Genomic DNA, 24925 nt, shown 5'->3' on the forward strand with positions numbered 1-24925 from the left:
AGAGATTATGATCAGAGGGTGATCCTGCAAGGTACGTGTGTTCAGATTCTCCTCTGTGCCCTGCATTTTTCAGGGACGAGGTGGTCCTTTCCTCCTGTGGTAAAGCAGCCCTTCAGAGGTCTCAGGGCCCTGCAGCAGATGGGCAGAGCATCCTTCCTGGGATGCGGGTCCCACCTCAAGGATGAAGGGTGGCTGCGCTGGAGGAACTTGCTGGGTGTGTCTTTTCCAGAGGCTGAGGTAGCAATTTGGGATATAATGTCCTGAGTCCTATGCCCTAGCACAGAGCAGGCACTCAGAAAACGGCAAGCCAGCTTCAGAATTCTCTTATCATTCTGTGTGTGTGTGTGTGTGTGTGTGTGTGTGTGTATACACACGTGTGCACATGTGCGCGTGTGCGTGTGCATGTGTGTGACGCATTCAGGTATACAGACATACATGTAGAAGCCAAAGGTCAACACTGTCTTCCTCAGTCAGTCTTACCTTGTCTTTTGAGAGTCTGTGACTAAACCTGGAGCTCACTGGTTCATCTGGACTAGCTGCCCAGCAAGGCCCGGCATCTGCCTATCCCCAGCTCCCCAAAGCTGCGGTTACAGACATGGACTTTTTATGTGAGTACTGGGGTCTGCACTCAGGTCCTCACACTTGCCTGGCAAGCGCTTTACCCACTGAACTGCCCTTCCAGCACCCTGCTCTGAGTCTTTGTAGGTATCGTGCTGTCTTGAACATGCCGGCAAAGCTGCCAGGGGCTGGGGCTGCTGTCTGAGCTGATCACAATTTACTAGGCTTGAAAAGACGATACGTTTTCGGGTTGGGGATTTAGCTCAGTGGTAGAGCGCTTGCCTAGCAAGTGCAAGGCCCTGGGTTCGATCCTCAGCTTAAAAAAAAAAAAAAAGATGCTAAGTTTTCAAGGCCAAACCACCCACATCCCAGAGGAAACCTGGCTCTGCCATAAACCAGCATGCTGCTGAGGGGACCCAGGATCTTGGACAGCAATGACCCCCAATGACATTCTTGGTGACAGCCACCATCTTGGGCTAGCTACTGTGCTCGAAGCACCCTTGAGCAGCTCCTACAAGAACCATGACTGACAGGCATTGGCCACCTTTTCTAGTCAGGAAATGGAGCACTAGAAAGACCACAGGGCTGTCTGCTGCGTCCTGAAGGCCAGCTTGGCCACCTCTGACTAGACAGCCTCTCTGCTTTGACTAAAGACTCAGCCTTGCTCTAGAAGGCAGAGTGAATATCCAGCCTAAGGGCTTGGAAGTTCCTTGTGGATATTACATTAGCCCTGCAGCTGGACCATATGAATGTGTGCAGACAGCCTGTTTCCCTCCCTCAGTTCTCCGGCTGCCACAGACTTTTGCTTCCACTGGGTCACTTGAAGCCATGGCCTGGGGTTCTACCCTTTGGAGCTAAAACAGTTGGAAGAGTTCTAGGAACGGGGAGAAGGCCATTGTACAACTTGGGCTCATATGCCACAAACAGTGCCCAGGACATTTATAGAAACGTGAAGAATTCAGATGTAGGCCAGCCAAGGTTCAAGCCCTAGCCTACCCCAGGGCCTGTCCCCAGGGAACTGCCACCACAAAGACTGCAGGAAGGAAGGCAGTAGAGGAGCACAGGGGCAGGCTGAGGAGGCCTCCTAGAGAGGCTGGAACCCACTGGGTGCCTGTGCCTCCCCAACCCCCACCTCACTACTCCGGGTATGGCTCCAACATCTCCCAGCTCTGTGACTACAAGTTCAAGGTGCCTGCTGGACTGACTTCTGCTGAGGTCTCACTCCTTGGCTGCAGATGGCCACCTTCCACTGTGTCCTGACATGCTGGAGAGAGAACCCTTATCATTCACCCCCTTGTTCTAAAGGCTCTAGTTAAAGCCTGGGTGATGGTAGCACATGCCTCTAATCCCAGCACTCGGGAGGCAGAAGCAAGCAGATGCTTGTGAGTTTAAAGACAGCCTAGTCTACAGAGTGAGTTCCAGGATAGCCAGGACTACACAGAGAAAGTCTGTCTCAAAAAACAAAACAAGGGCTGGAGAAATAGCTCAGTGGTTAAGAGCAGTGGCTGCTCTTCCAGAGGACCTGAATTCAATTCCCAGCACCCACATGGCAGCTCCCAACTGTCTGTAACTCCAGTTCTAGGGGACCCAAAACCCTTACACAGACATACATGTAGGCAAAACACCAATGCATATAAAATAAAAACAAATAAATTATTTTAAAAAAGAAGAAAACCAAACCAAACCAAAAGTTTCTTTTTAATGGCTCCTGCTGTGTTGGATGGCAACCCACCCTTGACTCCGTTCAACCTTAGTTACCCCTCATGAGCGTCATCTCCACACAATCACATCACGGTTAAGACTGCACTGTCTGAGTTTGGAAGGACACACCTCAGTTCTGGACAGACGCCATGAACTACAGCACTGGCTATGGGCCTGCTGGTACCTATTGGTGGACATGGAATCAGGGTTCAGAAGGGATGGGCTTCCTCCACCTTTGAAATCCCGTAGAGACCTCCCAGGCTCTAAAGGAGCTCACGTTCCCTCTCCCCCAAGACACTCACGCCCACCTTCCTCCTCCTGGGTGGGCCATCATATGGACCTGCTTCATGGGACAGTGACACCCTGTTGGATCATACATTTCTTCACATATATACTAGAGTTCTGTGTGAACCCCAGGAATTGTGTTAGTTAGTTTTAGGGCAGGAGGGGTGTGAGGGCAACCCCCTCCCAGCTGCTGCTCAGGGGAACTAGAAATCAAAGGAACCAGGGGCAGGTACAGTGGGGACGGGACTGTTAAATGGCCTAGGAGAAAGATCAAAGCCCAGAGGAAAGTAACCCTCGAGCCTGTCACCCAAGCATCCTAGCCCCTGCCGCAGAGCTCCTTGGTCATTGCCCTGGTGTGTTACCTGTGTTGTTGCTATGACAGGTATGACAAAAAATGACTTAAAGAGGCACTCTTTAGGCTCAGTGTGTGAAGATACATCTATGGTGGAGAAGGATGGAGGTGGAGTTACATTGATACATCTATGGTGGAGAAGGATGGAGGTGGAGTTACACTGATACATCTATCGTGGTGAAGAAGGATGGAGGTGGAGTTACATTGCACCAACCAGGAAGCAGGGAGAGATGGATGTCTTTGCTCAACTCACTTTCTTTTTATCCATTCTGTCCAGGACCCCAGGCTGTATGATGGCAGACCTCACATTTAATGTGTGTCTTCCTTCCTCAATTAGCCCAATCTAGAGACCACTCCACAGACATGCTCAGAGGGTTTGTTTCCATGGTGATTCCAAAGCCTCCAGGGCACAGGGCAAGCATCTCACCACTGCCTTTTGGCCTACAGGTGATTCTGGGGAAGCTATATGAGACAAGGAGCAGTCAGTTGAGGAAGTACAAGCCGCCTGTGAAGCTGGATGCTCTCTGGCACATGCCTCACTTCCAGAAGGTCAGTGGCCCTTTCATCTCCTTCTTTGGGCACCAAAGCCAGGGCTAGCTGATGCGCACTCATCTCAGCGTCCTGTGGGCTTCTGACCACTGACGCTCAGAACACAGCAGCAGGTGGCACCTGGTATCGTGAACTCGTCCCCCATCCAGGTTCTGAGCCCACTTAGCTCACCAGAGATTCTATTTTTTTTAAATGTGTATCTAGCATGTGCACAGGGGCGGGGCGGGGGGAGTTTGCATATGTGTATGTATGTATGTGAGTGCAGATGTCTACAATGAGAACAAGCTTGCATGTGACTCCTCGTCTTTCCCCTGAAGCTAGGTGGACTCTCGTGTTGGTTGTACAGAAGGCTTCCGGGCATCCTCCTGTCTCCGCTTCCCCACCCCAACAGCCCTCAGCTAAGACTCTTGATAAGCACCCATGGGGCAACCTGCTGATATTGACCTGTTTTATAGACAGGAAACAGGGAGAATGCTGGGAAGAGGCAGAGTCTTGGGAGATCTCAGGCCATCTTAGCATGGGATGGCTGGCTACCCAGAAGCAGAGGCTGTCTTGGGTAGAAGCGTCACTCTAGTGAAAGGGTCCTCATGTATCTTGTAAGGGAAAGATGTACCCAGGTGGGAAATAAGCTTGGGCCCTCACTGCTAATCCACCTGTATGATGACACCCTGCTGAGAGGCAGGAAATGACCTTAGGTTCCTCCCAGAAGTGGGGTGGGTGCTGACTGAAGATGAATCGTGTGCTCTGGCTTTAGAGCTGACCTTGTGTTCACTCACCCGTGTGTTCCTGTAACACCCAGGCAGAGACACACGTTCAGCAATTTTTAGCAGGACAATGACAATGGGTGTGGGGGTTTGGGGGGGGAGAAGTAGCGTTGTACAGACTAAGGGAAATGGGAGGGGCTGAAAATGCTGGGTCCAGGATGAGGAAGAAGCTGCATAGGCTGTGTGTACCCAACCCAGGCAGAAGGAATCTTTCTTGAAGGTCATGAGGGATGTCCCTGGCCCCATCAAGACAGCTGCATGAGCAATATTCCCAGCCAGCCGGCCCGGCTGCGCTGCCCGAAACTGCGAGTTAGACAGAGGCTGCCTTCCTGAGCTTAATGCGCTTGAACAAGCCGCTGAGCTTCAGCGGGGAAGCAGCTTTGGCCCGCTGGATGTGGCCTTTCGTGTCCTGCCCAAGTGGCCTCCATCGACATATGTCAGTGACCATGTGCCCCGCTGCCCATCAGCCCAGGCCTCTGCTGAGCTCACAGTAAATGTCACCGAAAGAACATGACCGAACACTGATCAGGAAGTGGCAGGAGTCACCACCACACTGCCGCTTCTTAGCACCTGTCAGCTCGGAGCCTCAACAGCAAAGCCTCCCTCCCGTTTCTCCGTCTCTCTTAACGTCCCACACAGATCTCTCTACTTACGTTCACTTGTTCACAACATCCCCCCGGGCCCCTCCTCTCTTTCATTTCCTCCTTGGACTTTTTTTTTTTCCTATTATGCCAGTGACCAAGTGCATGTAGGCATCTGGGTGACATTGCCAGAGGGGCACCAGGACCCCCAGCTCCCAAAGGCACAAGATGCCCTCCAGGTGGCCTCTATTTTTACAGTAGCTGGCCCTGACAGGAGCTCGAGGGTAGAAATAATTCAGTGTTTCTGTTTGCAAGAGAGGGGGTTTGTCTCGGGGTCTGAGGAGCTCTGCTACTCATTAGGACTTCTGAGGTACTGTTAGGAGAAGCAGTAACCCAGCAATGACAACTCTTTCTGGTGGCAGGTGTCATGTATGGCTAGTGTGTGTAGAGAATGTCATTTATCCTCAGAACAAACACCCTAACCCTGCCTTGCAGGCGAAGTGGGTCTGGTGCATCTCCAGACTCCCTAGAGTGGCTAGCCTGCATCCTTGGAGTGTGCCTTCATTGCCCATGCTGATAGCACACTAACTAGTTGAGACAGAAGGACAAGGACACCCCTGGGATCCTGCAAGTTAGTGCCCCAGTCACCCGTCACACAGGCCCTGGAACACAGCATATGCACCAGGTTCTATCGGGTGTGTTATCTGCCCAGCAGAGACTCTTAAACCCCTGAGAGCTGACATTATAGGACACAGGCCAATAGCAATATTGACTGAGCCTGCAGCACCAAGTGTTGGATGAGCACAATCTTGTAGGTACCAGTGCACCCGTATAGATGCTGAGGATAGAGCTGCTCTAATTCAGGGGCTCCTGAGACTCCTTCCTGCCTCTGTGGCAACCCCCCCAGGTCCCCCCTCATCACCAAGAGGCGCCTCAGGCCTCGCTGCTTCCCTTTGAAGAGCTCAGCAACTTGGGAGTCAGGTGATTAACTAGACAGACTTTCATCTTCCTTCATAATGTGTAAGTCCACAAAAACCGGGTTTCAAGGCCCTAGTCATGGCCCCAGAGCTAAGCAGGGTGCCTGCACAGAAGAGGTGGTGGCAACCCTTGGAACGAATGCGTGAATAAGTAACCAGCCCAGAATGGCCAAAGATTTTCAAAGCCTCCCACAGGCACAATGAAACCCTCCTACCCACACAGATGCCCCAGCACTGCCACATCCCTGCTGCCAACCCAGGGCCTGTGCTCAAAAAGCACTCGAGGGCCAGGTCAGGCTGCTGTCGTTTCATGGTACATGAAGCCCCAGGAGGGTCTTTGTCTGGGTCGCATGTCACTGCTGATCTGCTGCCCCCACCCCAGCGCCATTATGATGGGAAAATGCACTTCCAAAAAAGTTGAACCTGTCACGGTGATGGATAACCTAAATGGACCCTCCCCGCTCATGAACAGATGTCGAGGCTGAACTCTGTCAGAAATAATTAAACACCTTTCACATGGAAAAGCAGCAGGCAGGGTGGGGCGGCCATCCCGCGGCTGGGTCACTGTGTCAGACAGGCTGGCTTTCTGCTTCCTCTCAACCAACCACGAGGGAAGCTGCGAAGACCTCTGGACCACAGGGTGAGGAAAGGCCAAGGGAGGCAGCGACACATCCCTGTCGTGGTCCTGGCAGGCAGGGCCTCTGGTGGCCCTGGCTTCTTTCTGGTCTCTGTGTCCTGCAATTGGCAGGAGGTAGCAGTGCCAGGATGGAGGGACACCAGCAGCGGGTTGGGAGCCTTCCAGCCGGGATGTTCATACTGTGGGGGCCCCGTTGAGAGGCTGGAAGTTTGGAGCCTCGATCTCCACATCCAAAAAGGAGAGAAGTAGCTGCAGGCCTGGGAGGCCTGCTCAGGACTGAGGCTCCATGGTTTCTCTTACCTGGCCAAGGAGCCATGTGGGAGGGGGAGTGAGGACTCTTGGAGGTGAAGGACCCCGTTCATCCATCTGTCTGCTCACTTACTCACCTATCAATTCATTTACTCATTCATCCATTCACTCATTCATTCACAAGTTTCTATCTTGAATACTTCATGCCAGGTCCTGGTAAGACTCTGAGGACATGGTGGTGAATGAGCCAGAAACTTTGGCCACTGCCGATGCCATGGAATTACCAGCCATTGAATGAGCACGAGATGGACAAGACTGGCAAATGGGAAGACACACAGACAGGTGGGGGAAGTTTGGAGAGTATTGCCCCCAGTTACGCAGTGTTCACTTAGCCAGCAACCCCACACGGGGAGGTGGTGGCAGTTCCTACAATGACAACCATATCATCCAGGCAGCTGCATGAGTGCATTCGCCACAACATCTCACACACACACATCACACACACACACACATCCCCCACACATCACACACACACACACATCACACACACGCGCGCGCACACATTCACCACAACATCACACACATCACACACACATCCCCCACACACATCCCCCCCACACATCCCCCCACACATCACACACACACATCACACACATCTCACACACACACATCACACACACATCACACACACACACCCGCATCCCCCCCACATCTCCACACACACATCACACACACACACACATCACACACACATCTCACACACACACACACACATCACACACATCCCCCCACATCACACACACATCCCCACACACACACATCACACACACGCACACATACTCACACACGCGCACAAATCATGCACACACACTCACACACTCGCACACACCTACACCACACAACACACACAAAAAGAAAGAGGGCTTTGCTCAAGGCACATCCCAGCCCCATCTCTGGCCAGACACTCCATCCTCCTGGCAAGTCCTTGTCTGTCTGCAGTGCTGATCTCCACCAACATTACATAGTCTTTCAGTCACTAAAGTATGAACAAATTGACTATATTTTCATTTGGCTTCTGGTTTCAGCCCCACTGCTTTAGAATAATGGCTCAAGCCATTAAGCTAACAGTTTGATTTACAAGCTCCTATGCTCTGGACGCTAGGATCAGCCTCCTCTTTCTGTGGAAGACTAACCCTGCCTTGGGTCTCCTGGGCCTCTGGGTCCTTAACGGGAGCTAGAGATGGAGGGAAGAAAATGCATCTGCAGTCAGCCAAGCAGGGCCACCCGGAGAAGCAGCCGATTAGGAGAGGCTGCTGAATGTAAGAAAAGGATTTTCTCTGCCACCTTTAAGCTCTCCTACAAATCATAGCTGGCTGCAAAGTTAACTCTCTGTTAAACCCCAGAGCGTCTCCAACCCAGTCCACCCTACTGCCCCCACCTCTTCAAAGAACTTAACACAAAGAGGGACCACTCCCTGCCACCTGACGTCCAACCTGCGCATCCCATTTGCAAGACTCAAGCATGAAGGACAGAAGGCAGATCTGCAGCCCTCCCTGAGCCTCAGACTGGAATATTTTAGGGAACCTGTCACTCTCAAGTTGGAGTAAGAATCTTCTGATGTCACCTGCAAGGGCACTAAGTGCAGGAAGGGGACATTCACAGGTGGAATCGGGAGACTGGAGAATGATTTGGAAGCTTGGTGCAGCCAACCACCCTCCCTACAAACAGCTGTCCTGTTATAAACAGATCCAGGCAGAAGAGCTGCCTGGGAGGGAACAGGAATGGAGACTTTACATAATCGGACACTTTCTGGGGTTTCCTGCTCAGGGGGTGACATTGATGTTCACAAACAGCCAGAGCTGAAGATATGGGATAGGAAAGGAAGGACGGAGCTGGGCTAGGGCAGAAGAGAGTGTGGTGGCCAGATACCTGGAGCGGCAGAAATGTCTGGAACGCCTGCTACAATGGTGCTGGAGAAAAAGACACTAAGAGGGAGCTGAGGCTGGCACCCCGTGGGCCCTGTCCTGCCGCTTGAGGGCCCAGCCCCCTGAATCTTGCCAGCACCTGGGCATTTTCAACTTAATCCAAAAGGTTCTTTTCCCATCCTGGGTATGAAAATATTTATGTTGAAAGCCAACCAGAAGCTGGCTTTGGTGACACACACCTTTAGTCCAAGCACTCAGGAGGCAGAGACAGGAGGATCTCTGTGAGTTCAAGGCCAGCCTGGTCTACAGAGCAAGTTCCAGGACAGCTAGAACTACACAGTGAGATCCTGTCTTAGAAAAAACAGAAAGAAACAAGGAAGAAAGAAAACTAACCAAAATACAGATAGCTTATTTAACATTGTTAATATATATTTATGTTTCTTTTCTTTTCTTTTTTCTTGAGACAGGGACTTATGCATCCCAAGCTGGCCTCAATCTCACTATGTAGCCAAGGCAGGCCTCACACACTTATTTTTAATTATATGTGTGTCTGTGTGGTTATGTATGTACATGGGAGTACAAGTGCCTGTGGAGACTAAATTCATCAGATCCCTTGTAGCTGGAGTTACAAGTAAATGTGAGCCAGATGTGGGTACTGAGAACTGAACTCGGGCTTTCTACAAGAGCAGTATGTGCTCTTAACGGTTGGAGTGTCTCTTTAACCCCTGGGCTTGAACTCTCAATCCTCCTGCCTCCACCTCCTGAGCCCTGGGATCATAGGTTTGCCCCACCTCACCTGGTATGCAGTGTTGGGGCTTGAACCCATGACTTTGTGCCAGGCAAGCTGAGCTTCCTACTCAGCCCAGCTGCAGATCTCTAACCACCAAAGACAGTGAGAATCTCGTGCTCACTCTTGGAATGGGGAGACCTGGAGTTTCTTAATGTCTTCTTTATCTCCAAGGGAATAAACCTTCCCTAAGCTAAGGAGGACTCAGGGAGGAGCCTGTCCTTTCTGAGGTGTTTTCCTCCATGTCCCACTTGGCATCTTCTGTCCACAAGCACCAAAGTGCTTGGTGAAATGGGAGCCTTAAAGCTGCCTGACGCCCGTGGTGGGTTCTAGCAGGTAAACGGTGTTCCGTGATTCAGGGGGATAAACCTGGCATTTGTGGATAAGCTGGTGAGATGTATGCAGCTGTTTCCAGGGCAAGCACACCTTCACTGGCTTCCTATGGAGAAGATGCATCCTCAAGGGCGTCAGAGAACACCCTGGAAGATACCACAGCCTTTTCCCTTGCTCTACTCAAAGGCATCCTGGGAAATGGTATTTTAGAGCAACACAAATAATTGTGGGAGATGTAACCAAGGACTTGTGGATGGAAGCAGATCGGGAAACAGCAAGTGAAGACAAATTCCCCAGGATGCGGTGACAGCCATGTCCTTGACCCCCATGCTAAGATCTTTCTAGGTACCAGCCTGGTGCCTCTGTGAATTGTCCCATTTCATGGCAATCTCTCAGTAACCTGTGGCATGAAAGAGTCCCCTGCTTTGGTGATAGGGAACCAAGGCTCACACACAGGCTTACAGTCACATGCCCAAGTTAATAGCCAGCAAGGTGCCCAGCAGAGGCTTGGGCTTTGACTGGCAGCATCCAGGGTCAGGCTCTGCAAGAGCTGATGAAGGCTGAGGGCCTGAAGCTGAGGTCAGGGGTCAGCGGTGCTAACTGCAGGGCCTGGGGAGGAGAGGGGAAGAAAAGGCACTCAGCCATAGGCTTTGATGGGTGTCCAGAGGGTCGTGGCCAGCCCTGCTCTGGCTGATTTAAGCCCTTGCTGTAAACCATACTTCCCACTGCCCTGAAAGCCATAGACTTTGATAAAAACCTCTGACATCTTTTAAATTGCAGTTTGGCCCCGAGGCTAAATAGGACAGAGGCCGTCGATGCCAGACTCGGGATGCTTTGTTGCAAGTGGGAAGCAGACCAGCTGTGGTAAATGGCTAAATTTGCAGGCTGAGAAGCCACAAGCCGGCTCTATAGTCCAACTTGCCTCACGGCTGCCAACCTCACTGCAATGTGAGCACAGCCATCAGGAGGAATGAGTGCATACAAAGCTTGGCTAGGGGACGGTCACGGCGAAGCACAATCTCGGGTCTCTGTTAGGCCTGCTCATCCCCTCCCAGAGGTGCTCTCCAGCATGGCTACACCTGGGCTCAAGTAAAGATCCCAGGACCTGATCCAGCCGATGTGGGGCAACCTCCAGACTTGTGCTTTGGCCAGTGGTTATCAAAACACGCTGGGTCAAGGTCAGCACCACTGCTCGGTAGTTTGAGCGATATATTTACTAGGGTGGGTGGATGAGTGACCACAGTGTGTTATACAGCGAGCTGGGCTCTCCAAGAACCAGGCCTGCTAGTGACAGCCCTAAGGGCCAGTCTGCTCAGGGCTGCTGTCACAGAGTACCCAGGCTGGGTGGCCTCAGCAGCAGATGTAGCCCACTGGCATTGGAGGCCAGAAATACAGTCTACAGTGCAGGCATGTTCCAACGGCACACCTTCTTACTGCGTCCAAATATGAGAACATGGCAGGGGGGGGATGATAGAGATGGGGGGTCCTTGGATGGCTACCGGTGTCATCATTGAAGCTCCTGTCCATGACCTCATCTAACCCTAAAGGCCTCCCAGAGGCCCTGCCTCCAGAACCATCCCACTGGTACCTTCCCTGTGATTTGAAGGGACCCATCAGTCCTTGGCAACTTCTTTCTCAAGTTCAGTGCAGATCTGTCTCCTTCTGCCTCCCACCTCCTGGTTATATTTCTGGCTTCTGAAGCCCCCTGAATCCCTGGCTCCCCCTTGAACATGACAGCTTTGCAAATTTCCCAAGGCAGTTACTTTTTCCACAGCTGGCAGGTTCTTGACTGCTCTTGGGGGCAGAGCTCTGAGTGTGGAAAGTAGAGCCCTGCCTTGGAACAATAGGGGACCACCCAGACTGTGACCTCTGGCCTTCAGCAATGTCTTCTCCACCATTAGCCCTTTCCATGATTTGTCGATTGGAACAGTACTTCCACACATTTCTGAACAAAGCTGTGGTTGAAGATGCTGTCACATGCTTCCTGGAGAGGGCTCAGGAGAGTCTGCTGGATTTGTGTATCATTTCACAGTCACAAAAGCAGCAGCCTCTCTGCCTTGAATGCCAGTGCCAGGTACCAGGTGCCAAGTCGTGAGCCTGACAGTGACTCCACAGGATGGAAGGACCATGTGACCCTCCCTGCCTTTGTATTTGAGAAACTGAGGCTCCTGGTTACCCGGCTGGACGGTGATGGGGCCCAGGCTGGAAGTCAGCTAGCCTGCCTCAGTACCTTCATCGTTCCCCATGGTATGCTCGTGCTGTCTCTCCTGCTGTGGGAAGTGTGGCTGATGTGAAGCTGTGTGCGCCTTTGCGCCCCACATAGCAGACCTTGAACAAGAGTTAGAAAATGCTCAACTCAGGGGCCCCAGAACATCTGGATTCCACTCCAGGCTGGCTCTGCTTTGTACAACTCTGGAATATCTTATTTCCCCTCGCATGCAATCCAGTGTACCTTCAAGTCACCAGGAAGGAGACAGGTATAGGTACTGGAGAAAATGAAACGCTTCTTACACTTCTATTTAATTGAGCAAAGCAGATGAATTCTAAGGGTTCTGTTGTCTCACTGCAGGTTCCTAATCCATTCATCCATCCATATATCCATTCACCCATTCATGTATCCATGCATCCATTCATCCATCCATGTATCTATGCACCTATTCATCCACCCATCCATGCATGCATGAGCCCAGATATCCATTCACTCACACATTCATGTATCCATTCATCTTCCCATACATCCATCTTTCCATCCATTTGTCAGTGTACATTCATCCATCATCCATCCTTTCGTCTATATAGCAAATATTAGTTAAATGTCTATTGAATGCACTTAATGGTAAAGTTATTCCCAAGACCCTCAGCAGAGTCCCACCTGATGACAATTCCCCAGGACACTGTCCCGAACATGGTGTTGACCTTCTTCCTGTCTAGCTGAGGACACTTTGCTCTGATATTGCTCCTTGTGACTCGGCATAGTTAGCATCATTGACCATGGAAAAGGTCTATTCTTCTTAAAAGACACCGGAAGAATGTCTTCCTCGTCGTTATTCCAGTATGAGACGTAGCGACATCAAGACCCATACCTGCAGGCTGAGGCACCGAACCTCTGAGTGTGGCCCTGGCCACTCTAACAGTGTTGCGGGAGCTTCTCAACAGCCTATATGAATACTCAATAAGGTGCAGGGAGGCGCCGTACGAGCAGGACAGCAAAGGACTTAATTTACAGTACAAAATCAAAGACTCTGTCAACCGAGGAACTGCGCGTTCAGATAACCACCTGAGAAAGCATTACCAGGGAAATTTCCAGAGAAAGTAATTAAGGAATCCCCATTGACCAAATTCAGCAGCAAAATTTGGAGCTCTGGAGTTTGAAGCTCACCAGGGATCCAGTGTCTCCCCCCATTTGATCCTTTATCAAAATGAGCAGTGGTGTCTGGGAAGAGATCGGCTGTGAGCCTCCCTGGCTCTCCCTAGCACACCTCTCCTGCACTGCATGGGCCTGTGTGCGTGGTCTTGTCTAAGAAGCTATAAGCAATAAATGAGATCAGTGCTTTGTGAGATGGAGTGAGATTAATGCCCCTCGCCTCTTCGAGAACTGACAAGAGCCAGTTAGTATTTATGAAGTGCCTGTGGTGTGAGAGAATGCCTGTGGATCTGAGAGTCAGCACACCACATCCACGGGCCCCAGCTTTGGGGTGACTCTACTCCCAGACTCTCTCCTAGCAAATGCTCTGTGTACCTCTGTGTGAGGTACCTTCATTGGTCAGAGAGGCCAGTGGGTGCTTAGGCAGTCTTTCTGTGAGTGACTGCTTACAGGGACCATGTGGGATTGCTGACCAGATGACCGTGCTCTCTCCCAAGGGGACCATGCTGAGACAGTCCAGTTCTCTGGGGCTGTCCCAATTCACAGAGTGTCCTCACAAAGGTCTCTTCCAGGATATCTCCTCTCCTAACCCTCTAGCTTTCTTGAGCTGACAGAGAAAGAAAGCCTTGCTGTCTACCGATAAGCAAACATGACCTTCTGTGTTCTGAGATTCTGAAGCGGTGGGCAAACTACAGCTGAATTTGAGGTACCCACTGGGATATCCTACTGTTTGTTGGTTGGCTAAGCCCCTGGGGCTGGAGACCTGGGGACACTCCCCCCCCAAAAAAAATAGAGCCAACCGATTCCTACCATGCAGCCTCTGAAAAGGGGGACCCCCCCACCCCCCACCGCCGCCACTTCTCAGCAGTTCAGCTTGTCACTGTGTTTATTGACAGGCCCATTGAAAAGAGACCTCCCTGCAGCTGTGAAGTTCTCTCTGTCTCCCATTCACTCCTTTCTCAGACAGTTTTTGAAAGACGAAAAGTCTGCACACACACACACACACACACACACACACACAAACCTCACACTGGCTCCTGGGCCTGGCCCAGCTCGCAGAGGGAGAGGGGTGCAGCCCGGGTGAGCCGATTGCCGAGCCTCCTCACCTGGTCCCACAGTGCACCGCCTCCAATTAAATCAAAACGGTTTGTTTTTAATGGTCTTTTACGCTGACAAGTGGGCGATCATTTTGGGCCCACGAGCTGTCAGGGAGCCGAGGCAAATCCTCCGTTGATAATGCCCAATGCTTCCAATTAGGAGCTGCGGCCGATCCTGGCGCGCTAACGATTCCCCAGTCGCCCCCCAGGCCCCTTTGGCGCTGGCTGTTTCTTCTGCCTCCTCCACCGCAAATTACTGACACAAAACGGAAGGCCCCTCGTCTCCTCCGCCACGCCAGGCCCGGGCCCTGTTGGGTTTAATGAGCCGATGGAAGTTTCGTGGCTCCAGCGCTAAATTCTTTTCTTGTTTGACAGCTGCTCGGCTAAGGCGAGTGTTGACCTTATAAAAGATTTAGTGTTTCTCATTATTTTCTGTCAAGCTTCACAGTGATGGGTGGGTGGTTATCATTTGCATCCCAGGGTGTGTGTGCAAGCATGTATGCCAGTGTGTGTGTGTGTGTGCATGAGTGTGTTAGGTGGGGGGTTTGAGGTGGAGACAGAAATGGGGACAGAAAGGGGTCTCTGGGTGTCACATTTATCCCCCACTCAAGTGGCAACTTCCAATGTGACATTCTTCCTGGGCTGAGGTGTTTCAAGAGCAGGCAAGATGCAAGGCCAAGATGATGGATGGTTCTGGGGTTCCTGTGGAGGGAAGCCGTGGTGGAGGCACCAGGAAAGCCACGCTGGGACAGACTCAGGGTGGAAAGACCAACCATTGGGGAGGTTGGGGGCTTCGCTCAAGACCTCCTCAGGGGAACTCAGTCTTTCCTTACAAGGGCATGGGCACAGCTTCTCCACCCCTGCTCCAAAGCCTGCTCAAGACTGTGACAGGTTGGGGTTTTTTTTTTTTGAGACAGGGTTTCACTGTGTAGTTTTGGAGCCAGTCCTGGATCTCGCTCTGTAGACCAGGCTGCCCTGGAATGCACAGAGATCCGCCTGGCTCTGCCTCCTGAGTGCTGGGATTAAAGGCATGTGCCACCGCCACCTGGCTCTTTTTTTTTTATGATTTACTTTTATTTCATATGCATTGGTATTTTGCCTTCATGTAAGTCTGTCTGAGGCCTTGAAACTGGAATTATACACAGTTGTGAGCTGTCATGCGGATGCTGGGAATTGAACTCAGAACCTCTGGAAGAACAGCCAGTGCTCTTAACCACTGAGCCATCTCTCCAGCCCAACTGTGACAGTTTTAAAGGCAGATATGTTTTTTTAAAAAGGCTCACATCATTCTCCTTTAGGATAATTATGAAAGCATGCCTTGGTCCTGATTTTGTTCTTGCACCCACACCAAACTAAGACTGTTCCGTAACTGACCAGGCTTGGGGAGTCCATATTCATGCCTTTTCCAGGCCCCACTGGCCTCCAGCTGCCTCTTGAATCATTATGTTTTACCCTGCCATAGAGAGATGAATCCCCCCTCCAGCACCCCCCCACACACACCCTGGTTTTCCCAGGGCCAGGTGACTTGAAGCTACCTAAGGAGGAAGGGTCTACATTCATCTGTGTTGCCTTGGGGGACACTTTGAGGAGCCATTTAAATAAATCTCTTAACTAGTTGTATTCCTAATTTCTTTCTTTTAATGTCCCATCAAGATGATTCTTCATGCAAAAGGAAATAAAATATAACTCACTGCACTGGGCAGTGGTAGTGCATGCCTTTAATCTCAGCACTTGGGAGGCAGAGGCAGAGGCAGTGGATCTCTGTGAGTTAATGGCCAATCTGGTCTACAGATCAAGTTCCAGGACAGCTAAGATTGCACAGAGAAACCCTGTCTTAAAAAAGAAAAGAAAACAAACAATATACATATATACACATATATGTGTGTGTGTGTGTGTGTGTGTGTGTGTGTATACATATATATCACTAAAGAAAAACAGATAAACTGGACTTCACCAAAATAGAAAAAAAATTGTTTTTTTTTTCTATTTCACTCCAATACTATTTTCAAGATATCAAAAAGAAAATTGGGCTTGGTAGTACACACCTGTGAATCCACACTGGAGATTAGAAGTTCAAGGCCATTCTTGGCTACATGGTGAGTCATGGGCCAGCAAATCGTGCCTCGTCTGAGACTTGCACCTATGGATATAGGAGGCTATATGGCAACTCAATAATAAAGAGATAAATGCCCCAAATTCAACATGAGCAATTGACCTGAACAAAGACAGTCTGAAGATGCCATTCAGACTGCCCATCAGCACACAAGATGGCCAGCATTGCTGGCCACCAGGGAAGTGGGTCAAAGCCTCAATGAGCTGCCCTTGCACCCATGAGTGTGGCTACAATGAATGTGACAATGTAAGTGTTGACAAGGCTGGGAAGAAAGCAGAGCACCCGAATGTTGCCATGGAAATAAAAAATGCCCCACCTCACCTTGCAAAAATATTTTGGCAGTTTGCTAGAAGCTTAAACAGAGTCCCACAGGGCACAGCAGTTCTATTCTTATGTATACCTAAGAGATATTACAACATACAGCCACACAAAGACATGTACACAGGTATTCCTGACAGCATCCATGATAGTAAATAAATAAAAAGTGGATAATGGAAATAACTCAAGCCTCCATCTAATACACAAGCAAAGGAAACACGTCCTGTCCATGCAAAGAAGTATGGCTCAGTCATGAGAAATGAGGTATGTCCAGCCTCCAACCTGGGCAGACTTTGAAAACATCATGCCAAGGGAAAAATGCCATCCCCAAGAACCACAGCTGTATGAACTGCGAACCATACCCATCCACAGGGACAGGAAGCTGAGGGTGACTGTGGAGGTTGGCAGTGACTGTTACTGGGCCAGATGTGTCTTTGGAGATGTGGAGAGATTGAGTTAATGGTAAAACAACAACAACAAACTATAAATATGCCCAAATAATTGATTTCTACACTTGAGTGCTAAGAAAACAGTCTGGTCTCTGGTCTCCCCCTCTTGTGTGTGTGTATACATCTGTGAGGGGCTGTGCACACATGTGTGAACAAGTGCCTCTAGAGGGCAGAGGACGGCTGTAGGTGTTAGTCCTCAGGTAGTCTGTCTACCTTTCTTTCCTCTCTTCTTCTCTTTTCAAAGCAGCTTCTCTCACTGTTCTAGAACGTGCAGATTTGGCTAGATTTGCTGATTAGCAAGCCTGTCCCTGCTTCTCATTCCTGGGATTATGAGAGGGGGAGGGAGAGGGAGAGGGGGAGGGGAGGGGAGGGGGAGGGGAGAGAGGGAGAGGGAGAGAGAGAGAGAGAGAGAGAGAGAGAGAGAGAGAGAGAGAGAGAGAGAGAGAGAGAGAACAAAAAACCCATGGATTTTGGGGAGTGAATGGAATGGAGTCTAAGCTATTTTCCAAGCCCCTCAAGTCTCTTGAAACAAACGAACAAACAGTCAGCCCCTGTCCTGTGGGGGCCAGAGCAGGGTGCTGGCTGACCTCTGATTATAGGAGTCGGGTGTGCCCTCAGATCTCACTTACATAGTAGGCCTCATGTGCCAGAGTGGCAGTGTGACCTGACTTGAACGTCTGTGGCAAGTGTAGCCACAGATGGCTACCTTGTGGCTGAGGCTGCCAAAGTGTTTATCTGTGGCAAGAGCTTTGTTGTGCAATTTTGTTTTCATCTACTGCAGACTGGCCTTAGCCAATCCTAAGGCATGATGGGGGAGCTTGGTAACTCCCCTTCGTTTGTGTGACACATGTGTGCACACAGATGTGGAAGCTAGAAGTCAACATCGACATCTTCCTCGATCACTCTTCATGTCTCTCTCACTTTTCCAACTCAGCGCTTTTAAAATTATTTTATCCATTTATTACTGTGTGTGTACATGTGTGATGTCTGTGTTGGGTGGGAGGTCAGAGGACAGCTTTGTGGAGTCAGATCTCTTCTTCCGTCTTTACGTGGGTTCTGGGGATCCAACTCACTTTCCCTGCAGAGGAATCTCACTGACCTTATTTGAGGGAGCGTCTCTCACTGCTCCTGGAGCTCACTGATTTTGCCAGACAGCCTGGCCAGTGAACTCCAGGGACCTGCCTATCTCTGCCTCCCCCGTGCTGAGATGACAGGGGAGTGTTGCCACACCCAACTCATATGTGGGTACAGGGGGTCAAATTCAAGCCTCGTGTTTGCCAGCGCTTTGCTGACTGAACCACCTCTGGCCCCAGAGTCTCATTTTCAAAGGCACAATTGCCCGTGATTTCTCCCGGCCTGGTGAGTGGGTAGACACAGACCTGCCTTCCTGTTCTGACTTTGCCACTCAGCAGCGGGGCCTGTTCAGGCCAGTGTCTGTCCCTGCACTCCAGTCCCCTCTCCTGCCGAGAGAAGGTGGTTTCTCTCCCAACCCATCTCCACTCGTGAGTCAGGACTCATGTGGTCCAGCGCTGCACAGAGCCCTTGTTGGGAGGCGGTAGGTTGGCTTGCTCAGCCCCGGTTGGATGTGCTTTGAAGCCCCAGCATGTGTCAGCAGGGAGGGTCGGATTCTGTGTCCTTGCTCTGTCTATTTTTGGAGCCAGTAACAGAATAACAATTTAGGGGACCAGATGTCTCAGGAGAGATTGTTCTCCTCATTAATTACTTAAACCACAACCTGCTACATCACAGGGGAGGCTCTAGCCCGCTCGCCACAGAGGTCTTGCCCAGACTAGTGTTCTGCTGGGGCCTCTGACCTCCAGCTGCCCTGAACTTGACAGAAATTACTGGCCTGGGACTGATCCATAATTTTCAAGTGTCTCTCATTAGCGCAGACAGCCCCTCAATCTTTACAGCAGGATCTCTCTCCCAGTCACCTGAGCAGTTGTCACTTAAAAAACTCAACTAAACCTCGGTGGCTGTCACCCCCCCTCCCCCTCCCCGCCCTCCTCCCCCCCCCCAGCCCAGTTCTTCAGCGGATTCTCTTTCCTTCCTCTTTCCTACTCTGGCTATTTTTCCTTCAAGCCCCCATTTGCCTTATCGGGCTTCAGACCTGTCTCCGGGAAGCTTGGTATCCAACTGGAGACTGTGTGGCTAAGGCGAGGAGCCAAGTGTCAGGGGGGCAACACTGGGTATGGGTCAGAGTCTGGGAGTCAGGTGGGCTCCGTGGAACTGCTGCTTGGCCGAGGAGTGTGCAGCATGGTTATGGGTTTGAGTTTTCCTGGACATTGCAAGCGTGGGAGGGGCATGTACACACACTACCGCCGCCGCCACCACAGCCGCCACCACCACCACCACTTTGTCTCTGGCACAGTTATCCAAGCAGCTGTAAGATACCATTTTGGGGCTTATGGCCAATCCTGCTTGCTTTGGTCCCCAGAGGAACCCCACTGTGACTGCTTAAACTCCCCATCTGTAGCAGGGGCTCAAGCTAAAGAAAATATGGAGCAGGCAAGAGAGGAGGAGGAGAAAGCAAAATGCTCTCTGCCCTTGACCTTGAGCAGGAACCCCCAGGCAGCCAAAGACCTTATGCACTTGACTGACACTGCATGTCTTTATGTGTCTTCCGTTTTTCACAGAAAAGTGGGGCTGGAAAGAGGGCTCAGTCTTTCAGAGCACTGGCTGCTCTTTCAGAGAACCTGAGTTCAATTCCCAGCACCCACACGGTGACTAACAATTCCAGTTCCAGGGATCTGACACTTTATTCTGGTCTCCGCCAGCTCTGCATGCACATGGCACACAGACATACATGCAAGCAAAAACCCTCATACACACAAAATAAAAATAGATCTTTAGATGTCGTCTTGCTTGTGTTCTCGTCTGTAGCTATTTTCTGTGATAATTTTCTTACAACCTCGTGGCTCTGAAGCGTCTACAAGTTGATTCAGATAACTCTGGAGCTGGGCTGCTCTGGAGAATCCTACCCACTGCAATGACTACTGGCCACTTGGGCACCCAGCCTGTGCAGTATGCATGGGGCCACTGATAAGCTGAATCCATGGCTTTATTTTAGTTCACTGGCATTCAAAGAGCTGTATGGGGTGAGGGGTTGCCATGCTGGAGGGGCCCTCTCCAGTGTCCACTTAGCCAGACAGAGCATCCACGGCCTCAGTCTGTCAGGCTCCATTGGCCTGGTCCATCAAGGGGTGTGCTCCGGGTTCCAGTGGTCATTCCATGTCACTATGAAGCTGCCTCATATACAACTCTTAGTGGACACTCTGAAAAGTCTGTCTAGGTTCCCACGTGATGTGAACCCCTGATTCATGGGGTGTGATCAAGTCCTATCTTAGAGTCCCAACTCCTCCCAAAGTGGCCCCAATTAGTCCCTCACTAACCACTAGCAGATGAAAGTCCGTGTGTGTGTGTGTGTGTGTGTGTGTGTGTGTGTGTGTGTGTGTGTGGTGTGCTGTGGGAGGAGGCACACTCCCGTGTGTGTGTGTGTGTGTGTGTGTGTGTGTGTGTGTGTGTGTGGTGTGCTGTGGGAAGAGGCACACTCCCCTGTGTGTGTGTGTGTGTGTGTGTGTGTGTGTGTGTGTGTGTGTTATGGGAGGAGGCACACTCCCCTGTGTCTGTATATGTCCCTGTACGGAGGGCAGAGGTCAACTTCTTCTCTTGCTTTTCACTTAATTTTTGAGACAGTCTCTCCCTATACCCAGGGCTCACCATTTCAGCTAGACTGACTGGCCAGTGAGCACCCAGGCTCTGGCGCGTCCACTCCCCCAGTGTTGGGATTACAGGCACTCGCCACCACACCTGGCTTTTGTGTGGCTGTTGGGAACCTGAATCCAGGTCCTCATGCTTGGGCGGCGAGCACTTTACCGACTGCACCGTGTGGCTGTCTCCCGTTTTTGCTAAGATGAGGTCTCACTGGACAGCACAGGCTGGTCTCAAACCCTCAATACTTCTCGGCTTCCCAGTTGGTGGGATGGCAAGTGCTCCTCACTGCAACCAACTAGCAAACATGCCTGTGTTTAGTATCAGACACTGCTATCGCTGATCCGATGGGCCTGGAGTGGTGTGTCCCTCTCTACAGGTCACCTCCAGATCCCATGTCCCTGGGTCTGCTGGCCATGGAGGCCTCCACTCTGGCAGCCAGCTGCTCATTGCTTCCGCCTGGGCTTCCATCACCACAGGGCACTCATCCCTTTCCCTGGCCAGCTCTACCTCAACTCTGTGGCTCTGCACACAAGTCTCTTCCGATGGTCTGGCCATCTCAGTCCACATGTCTGTAATATATACTCTCTCACAGAATAAACTTGGCCCAAGGAAAAAAATGTTTTAAATGAGGTGTGGTGGTGTGCACACCTGTACTTGAACTTGGAAAGCAGAGTCAGGAGGATCAGAGGTCCAGGGTCATCCTCAGGTATAACATGAGTTCAAGGCTAGCCTGGGCTAGATATTGAGGGGGGTTAAAAGAGAATGGCAAGGGGAAGAGGATGCGATTATATTCTCCGAAAGCATTTTGTAAAAGGGGATGGTATATATGTTACACTTGTGTAGCTTGGTCTTCTTGTGGGACTCCTAACAGCGAGAGCAGGGGCTGCCTCTGACTGTTGCCTGCTTTGGGGACCCTTCCCTCCTACCAGGTTGCCTCATTCAGCCTTAACAGGAGAGGAGGTGCCTAGTCTCACTGCAACTCGATATACCATGGCTGGCTGATATCCATGGGAGGCCCGCCCTTTTCTCAAGAGAAAAGGAGGACGAGTGGATAGCAGGTGGGGGAGGTGGGGGTGGGGGTGCTGGGAGGAAAGGAGGAGGGGAAACTGTGGTCCGGACGGAAAAACAAAACAAACAAACAAACGAATACATAAATAAGGGAATGGTAAAAATAGTCGAAATTTGCAAGAGGAGCCAGAAGAGATCTAGAGGCAAATTGCTGATGTTGTTGTCATCGGTGCGCTGATGGTAGAAAAACATTCAGATGAAAGGGTAATTGGCCAAGCAGACAGCTGTAGAGACTGGGAAAAGAACAACGGTTAACTCGCAGAAGCAGGAGAATGAACAGAGAATCTGAGGACAACATTATGGCAACATCAACGGCACCCACCGGGGAGGAGGCACCCGGTTTGGAACCTGCTCCTCGGAGCCCATTAGAGAGTGTGGCTGCCTACAGGTGGAGCCCAGAGGGCACAGGGCAGGCTGGCTCGGGCTCCTCCTCTCCAGGCTCACTGGAGACTCAGATCTGCTTTCTGCTTCCGGGCCGGGCCAGGAGTTCTCTACCTGTAGTGTACTGTTTTCCCGAGGATTCTGCCAGCCCCCCATTTCTGGGAATCTTTTATTTGATCCAGCTGCAGAGAACAAAGGGCGTTCCCTGCCTGTGAGGGAATGGTGACCCCCCCACACACACTGGGGACAAATCTACACTGGCATCTGCCCTCAGCTCCCCGCTTGGGCTCACTGATCCAGGCCACACTTGTTTGCTTTCGTTTCCCCAAATTCCTCCCACCTCAGGCCTTGGGTTAATCCCTCCTGTCTGGGACATTTCTCTTCTCCCTTCCCCCGGGCAGTGTTCCTCATCCTCTCTAGAGACCCTGCCTAACCACATAAAGTTAGGTCTCATTTAACAGCTCTGGTGTAGACTGTAATTCAGCAATTGTGTGCTTAGCAACTGTGTCGCTGGGCAGCATGGGCAAGGCTTGTCCTGTCTTCCTTTGTGGGCACTGTGGCGAAGACTCGCAGGTCCATCTTTGAGAAATGTTTAGATTTGTGTAGTACCCTGCCTTTAAGCAGGGCCACCCCTTGGTTGACCAGGGGTAGGGTTACCAGTTTGCCAGTTCCCATGCAAGACCTCTTATTTACCTGCGTTGACCTCAGCGTGGCTCAGAGCTCCACTCAGCAAAGCTGTCTCCTGCCAAAGCCATTACAGTTTCTTAGCTCCAGGCGGAGACAGACTGCAGATGGCTTAATTTAGAAGCATCTCAGAAGGAATTCCTTACTCCACCGTTCTTCATCATTGACTCCACAGGGCCTCCGGGTCATGACATGCAGGGCCTCTCAGGCTGATGCTTAATGGGATCCTCCAGGGTGGAAAGTGGCTCCTTTGTAAGGGGAGCCGTTGAAAAAGACAAGAGCTTAACCCCAAAGCCTTCCTTGAACCTCTGATCCTCCTGCCTCTGCCTCCCAGTGCTAGGATTTACAGGCGCGTGCCACCATGCCCAGTGGATGCAATGTGAGGGGGAACCCAGGACCTCACTCTGTCAGCTGAGCCACACCCTCAGCCCCCTCCTCTTTCTAGAGGCCTATTTACTTGAGTTGGCTTCCAGGTGAGTCACCAGGCTGGCCACTAAGCAGGTCCCTTGAGCCTCACTGCTCAGGCTGTTCCAAGCCCAGGAGGGATACATTAACTCTTCCTTGTACTGACACTATTTCTCTCCTAGAGTCTACCTTCCCCTCCCAATACTCCGAGGTCCACCTTCACCGACCACCCGAGGTCACATGAATTACATACTTTTTATCCAACCCCTCCTCTCTTTATTGGGTCCACCCTGTTTAAACACTTCTCCAGGGCCAGGCCTCATGCTGAAATAAGACCATGCCTTGAGGAACCCTTGGGGCTGGCTACGTGTGCATGCTCGCCCAAGCTCCCATTGTAGGTGAATCCAGTGCAGGGACTGGCCTATAGCGGTGGGCTGTGGCTTGCCCCAGAGTTAGCCTGGCACTACTGAGGGCAGAGCAGGTGAGGGATGCCTGTGGCCAGTCTCTGCAAAGGACTTCCCATAACCCACATACCCACACACCCAGTCAGCAGGCCCGGTCAGCTCAGATTGATGACAGGTAAGACAGGTGAGTTTAGCTGGGCATGGTGGTGCACACCTTTAATCCCAGCACTCAGGAGGCAGAGGCAGGTGGATCTCTCTGAGATCAAGGCCAGCCTGGTCTACCATAGTAAATTCTAGGACAAGCAGGGCTATGTAGAGAGACCCTGTCTCAAAAAATCAAAAAACAACAACAAAGAGGTGTAAGCTTAACTATCTCAGTAGACAGTTAGTGCTTAATAAATGTACTCTAGATGGATGGATTGATGCATGTTTCTGCTTCAGTGGGATTGTTTGGTAAGTGGAGTTTGCAAAATGAACATGTCTTTGTGTGTGGGTGTTAGTGTTTAAAGTTTCAATTTATATTATATTATATATATATATATACACTCATTTTATGCATATGTTTTGCCTATATGTATGTAAGTGTATCACATGTGTGCTGTGCCCTTGGATGCTAGCAAAGGACACTGGATCCCCTGGAATTGGAGTTACAGTTGGTTATGGGCTGCCATATGGTACTAGAAACCAAACTTACGGTCTTCTGCAAGGGCAGCAAGTGCTCTCAACTGCTGAACCATTTCTCCAGCCCCCGCTGGCCTTAACTTTTGAGACAGAACCTCTAACTGGGACCTGGGGCTCCCCAAGCAGACCAGATTGTCAGCCCCAGATCCTGTCTCTTCCTCTCTAGCGTTGGGATTATAGACACATCCCACCACCCCTGGCTTTGTATGTAGGTGCTGGGTCTCCAACTCAGATCTTTATGCTCAAAAGGCAAGCAGTTTACCAACTGTGGAGTTTCAATTCCGTTTCTGTGATAAAATACATGGTCAAGCTGGGCAGTGGTGGTGCACGCCTTTAAATCCCAGCCCTTGGAGGTGGAGACAGGCAGATCTCTGTGAGTTCAAGGTCAGTCTGGTCTACAGAGTGAGTTCCAGGACAGCCAGGGCTGTTACACAGAAAAGGCCTGTCTCAAAAACAAATTTTTTTTTCACTGACAAAAGCAATTTAAGGGAGAAATAAATTAGCTCACAGACAGTCCATCATTACTGGGAAATTAAGGCAAGAACCTGA

At 50.9% G+C, this 24925-nt stretch overlaps 1 protein-coding gene across 1 annotated transcript in view; it reads left to right on the plus strand.

The window, feature by feature from the left end:
• Cfap77 (cilia and flagella associated protein 77) overlaps positions 1-24925 on the plus strand; it is a 129466-nt gene that overhangs the window by 98472 nt on the left and 6069 nt on the right. Inside the window, exon 5 of the mRNA XM_028883326.2 lies at positions 3344-3445. Coding sequence (XP_028739159.1) covers positions 3344-3445 — 102 coding nt within the window. The remainder of the gene's footprint in view (positions 1-3343; positions 3446-24925) is intronic.

This window comes from Peromyscus leucopus, chromosome 4 (assembly GCF_004664715.2).
Source record: "Peromyscus leucopus breed LL Stock chromosome 4, UCI_PerLeu_2.1, whole genome shotgun sequence".
NCBI lineage: Eukaryota > Metazoa > Chordata > Mammalia > Rodentia > Cricetidae > Peromyscus > Peromyscus leucopus.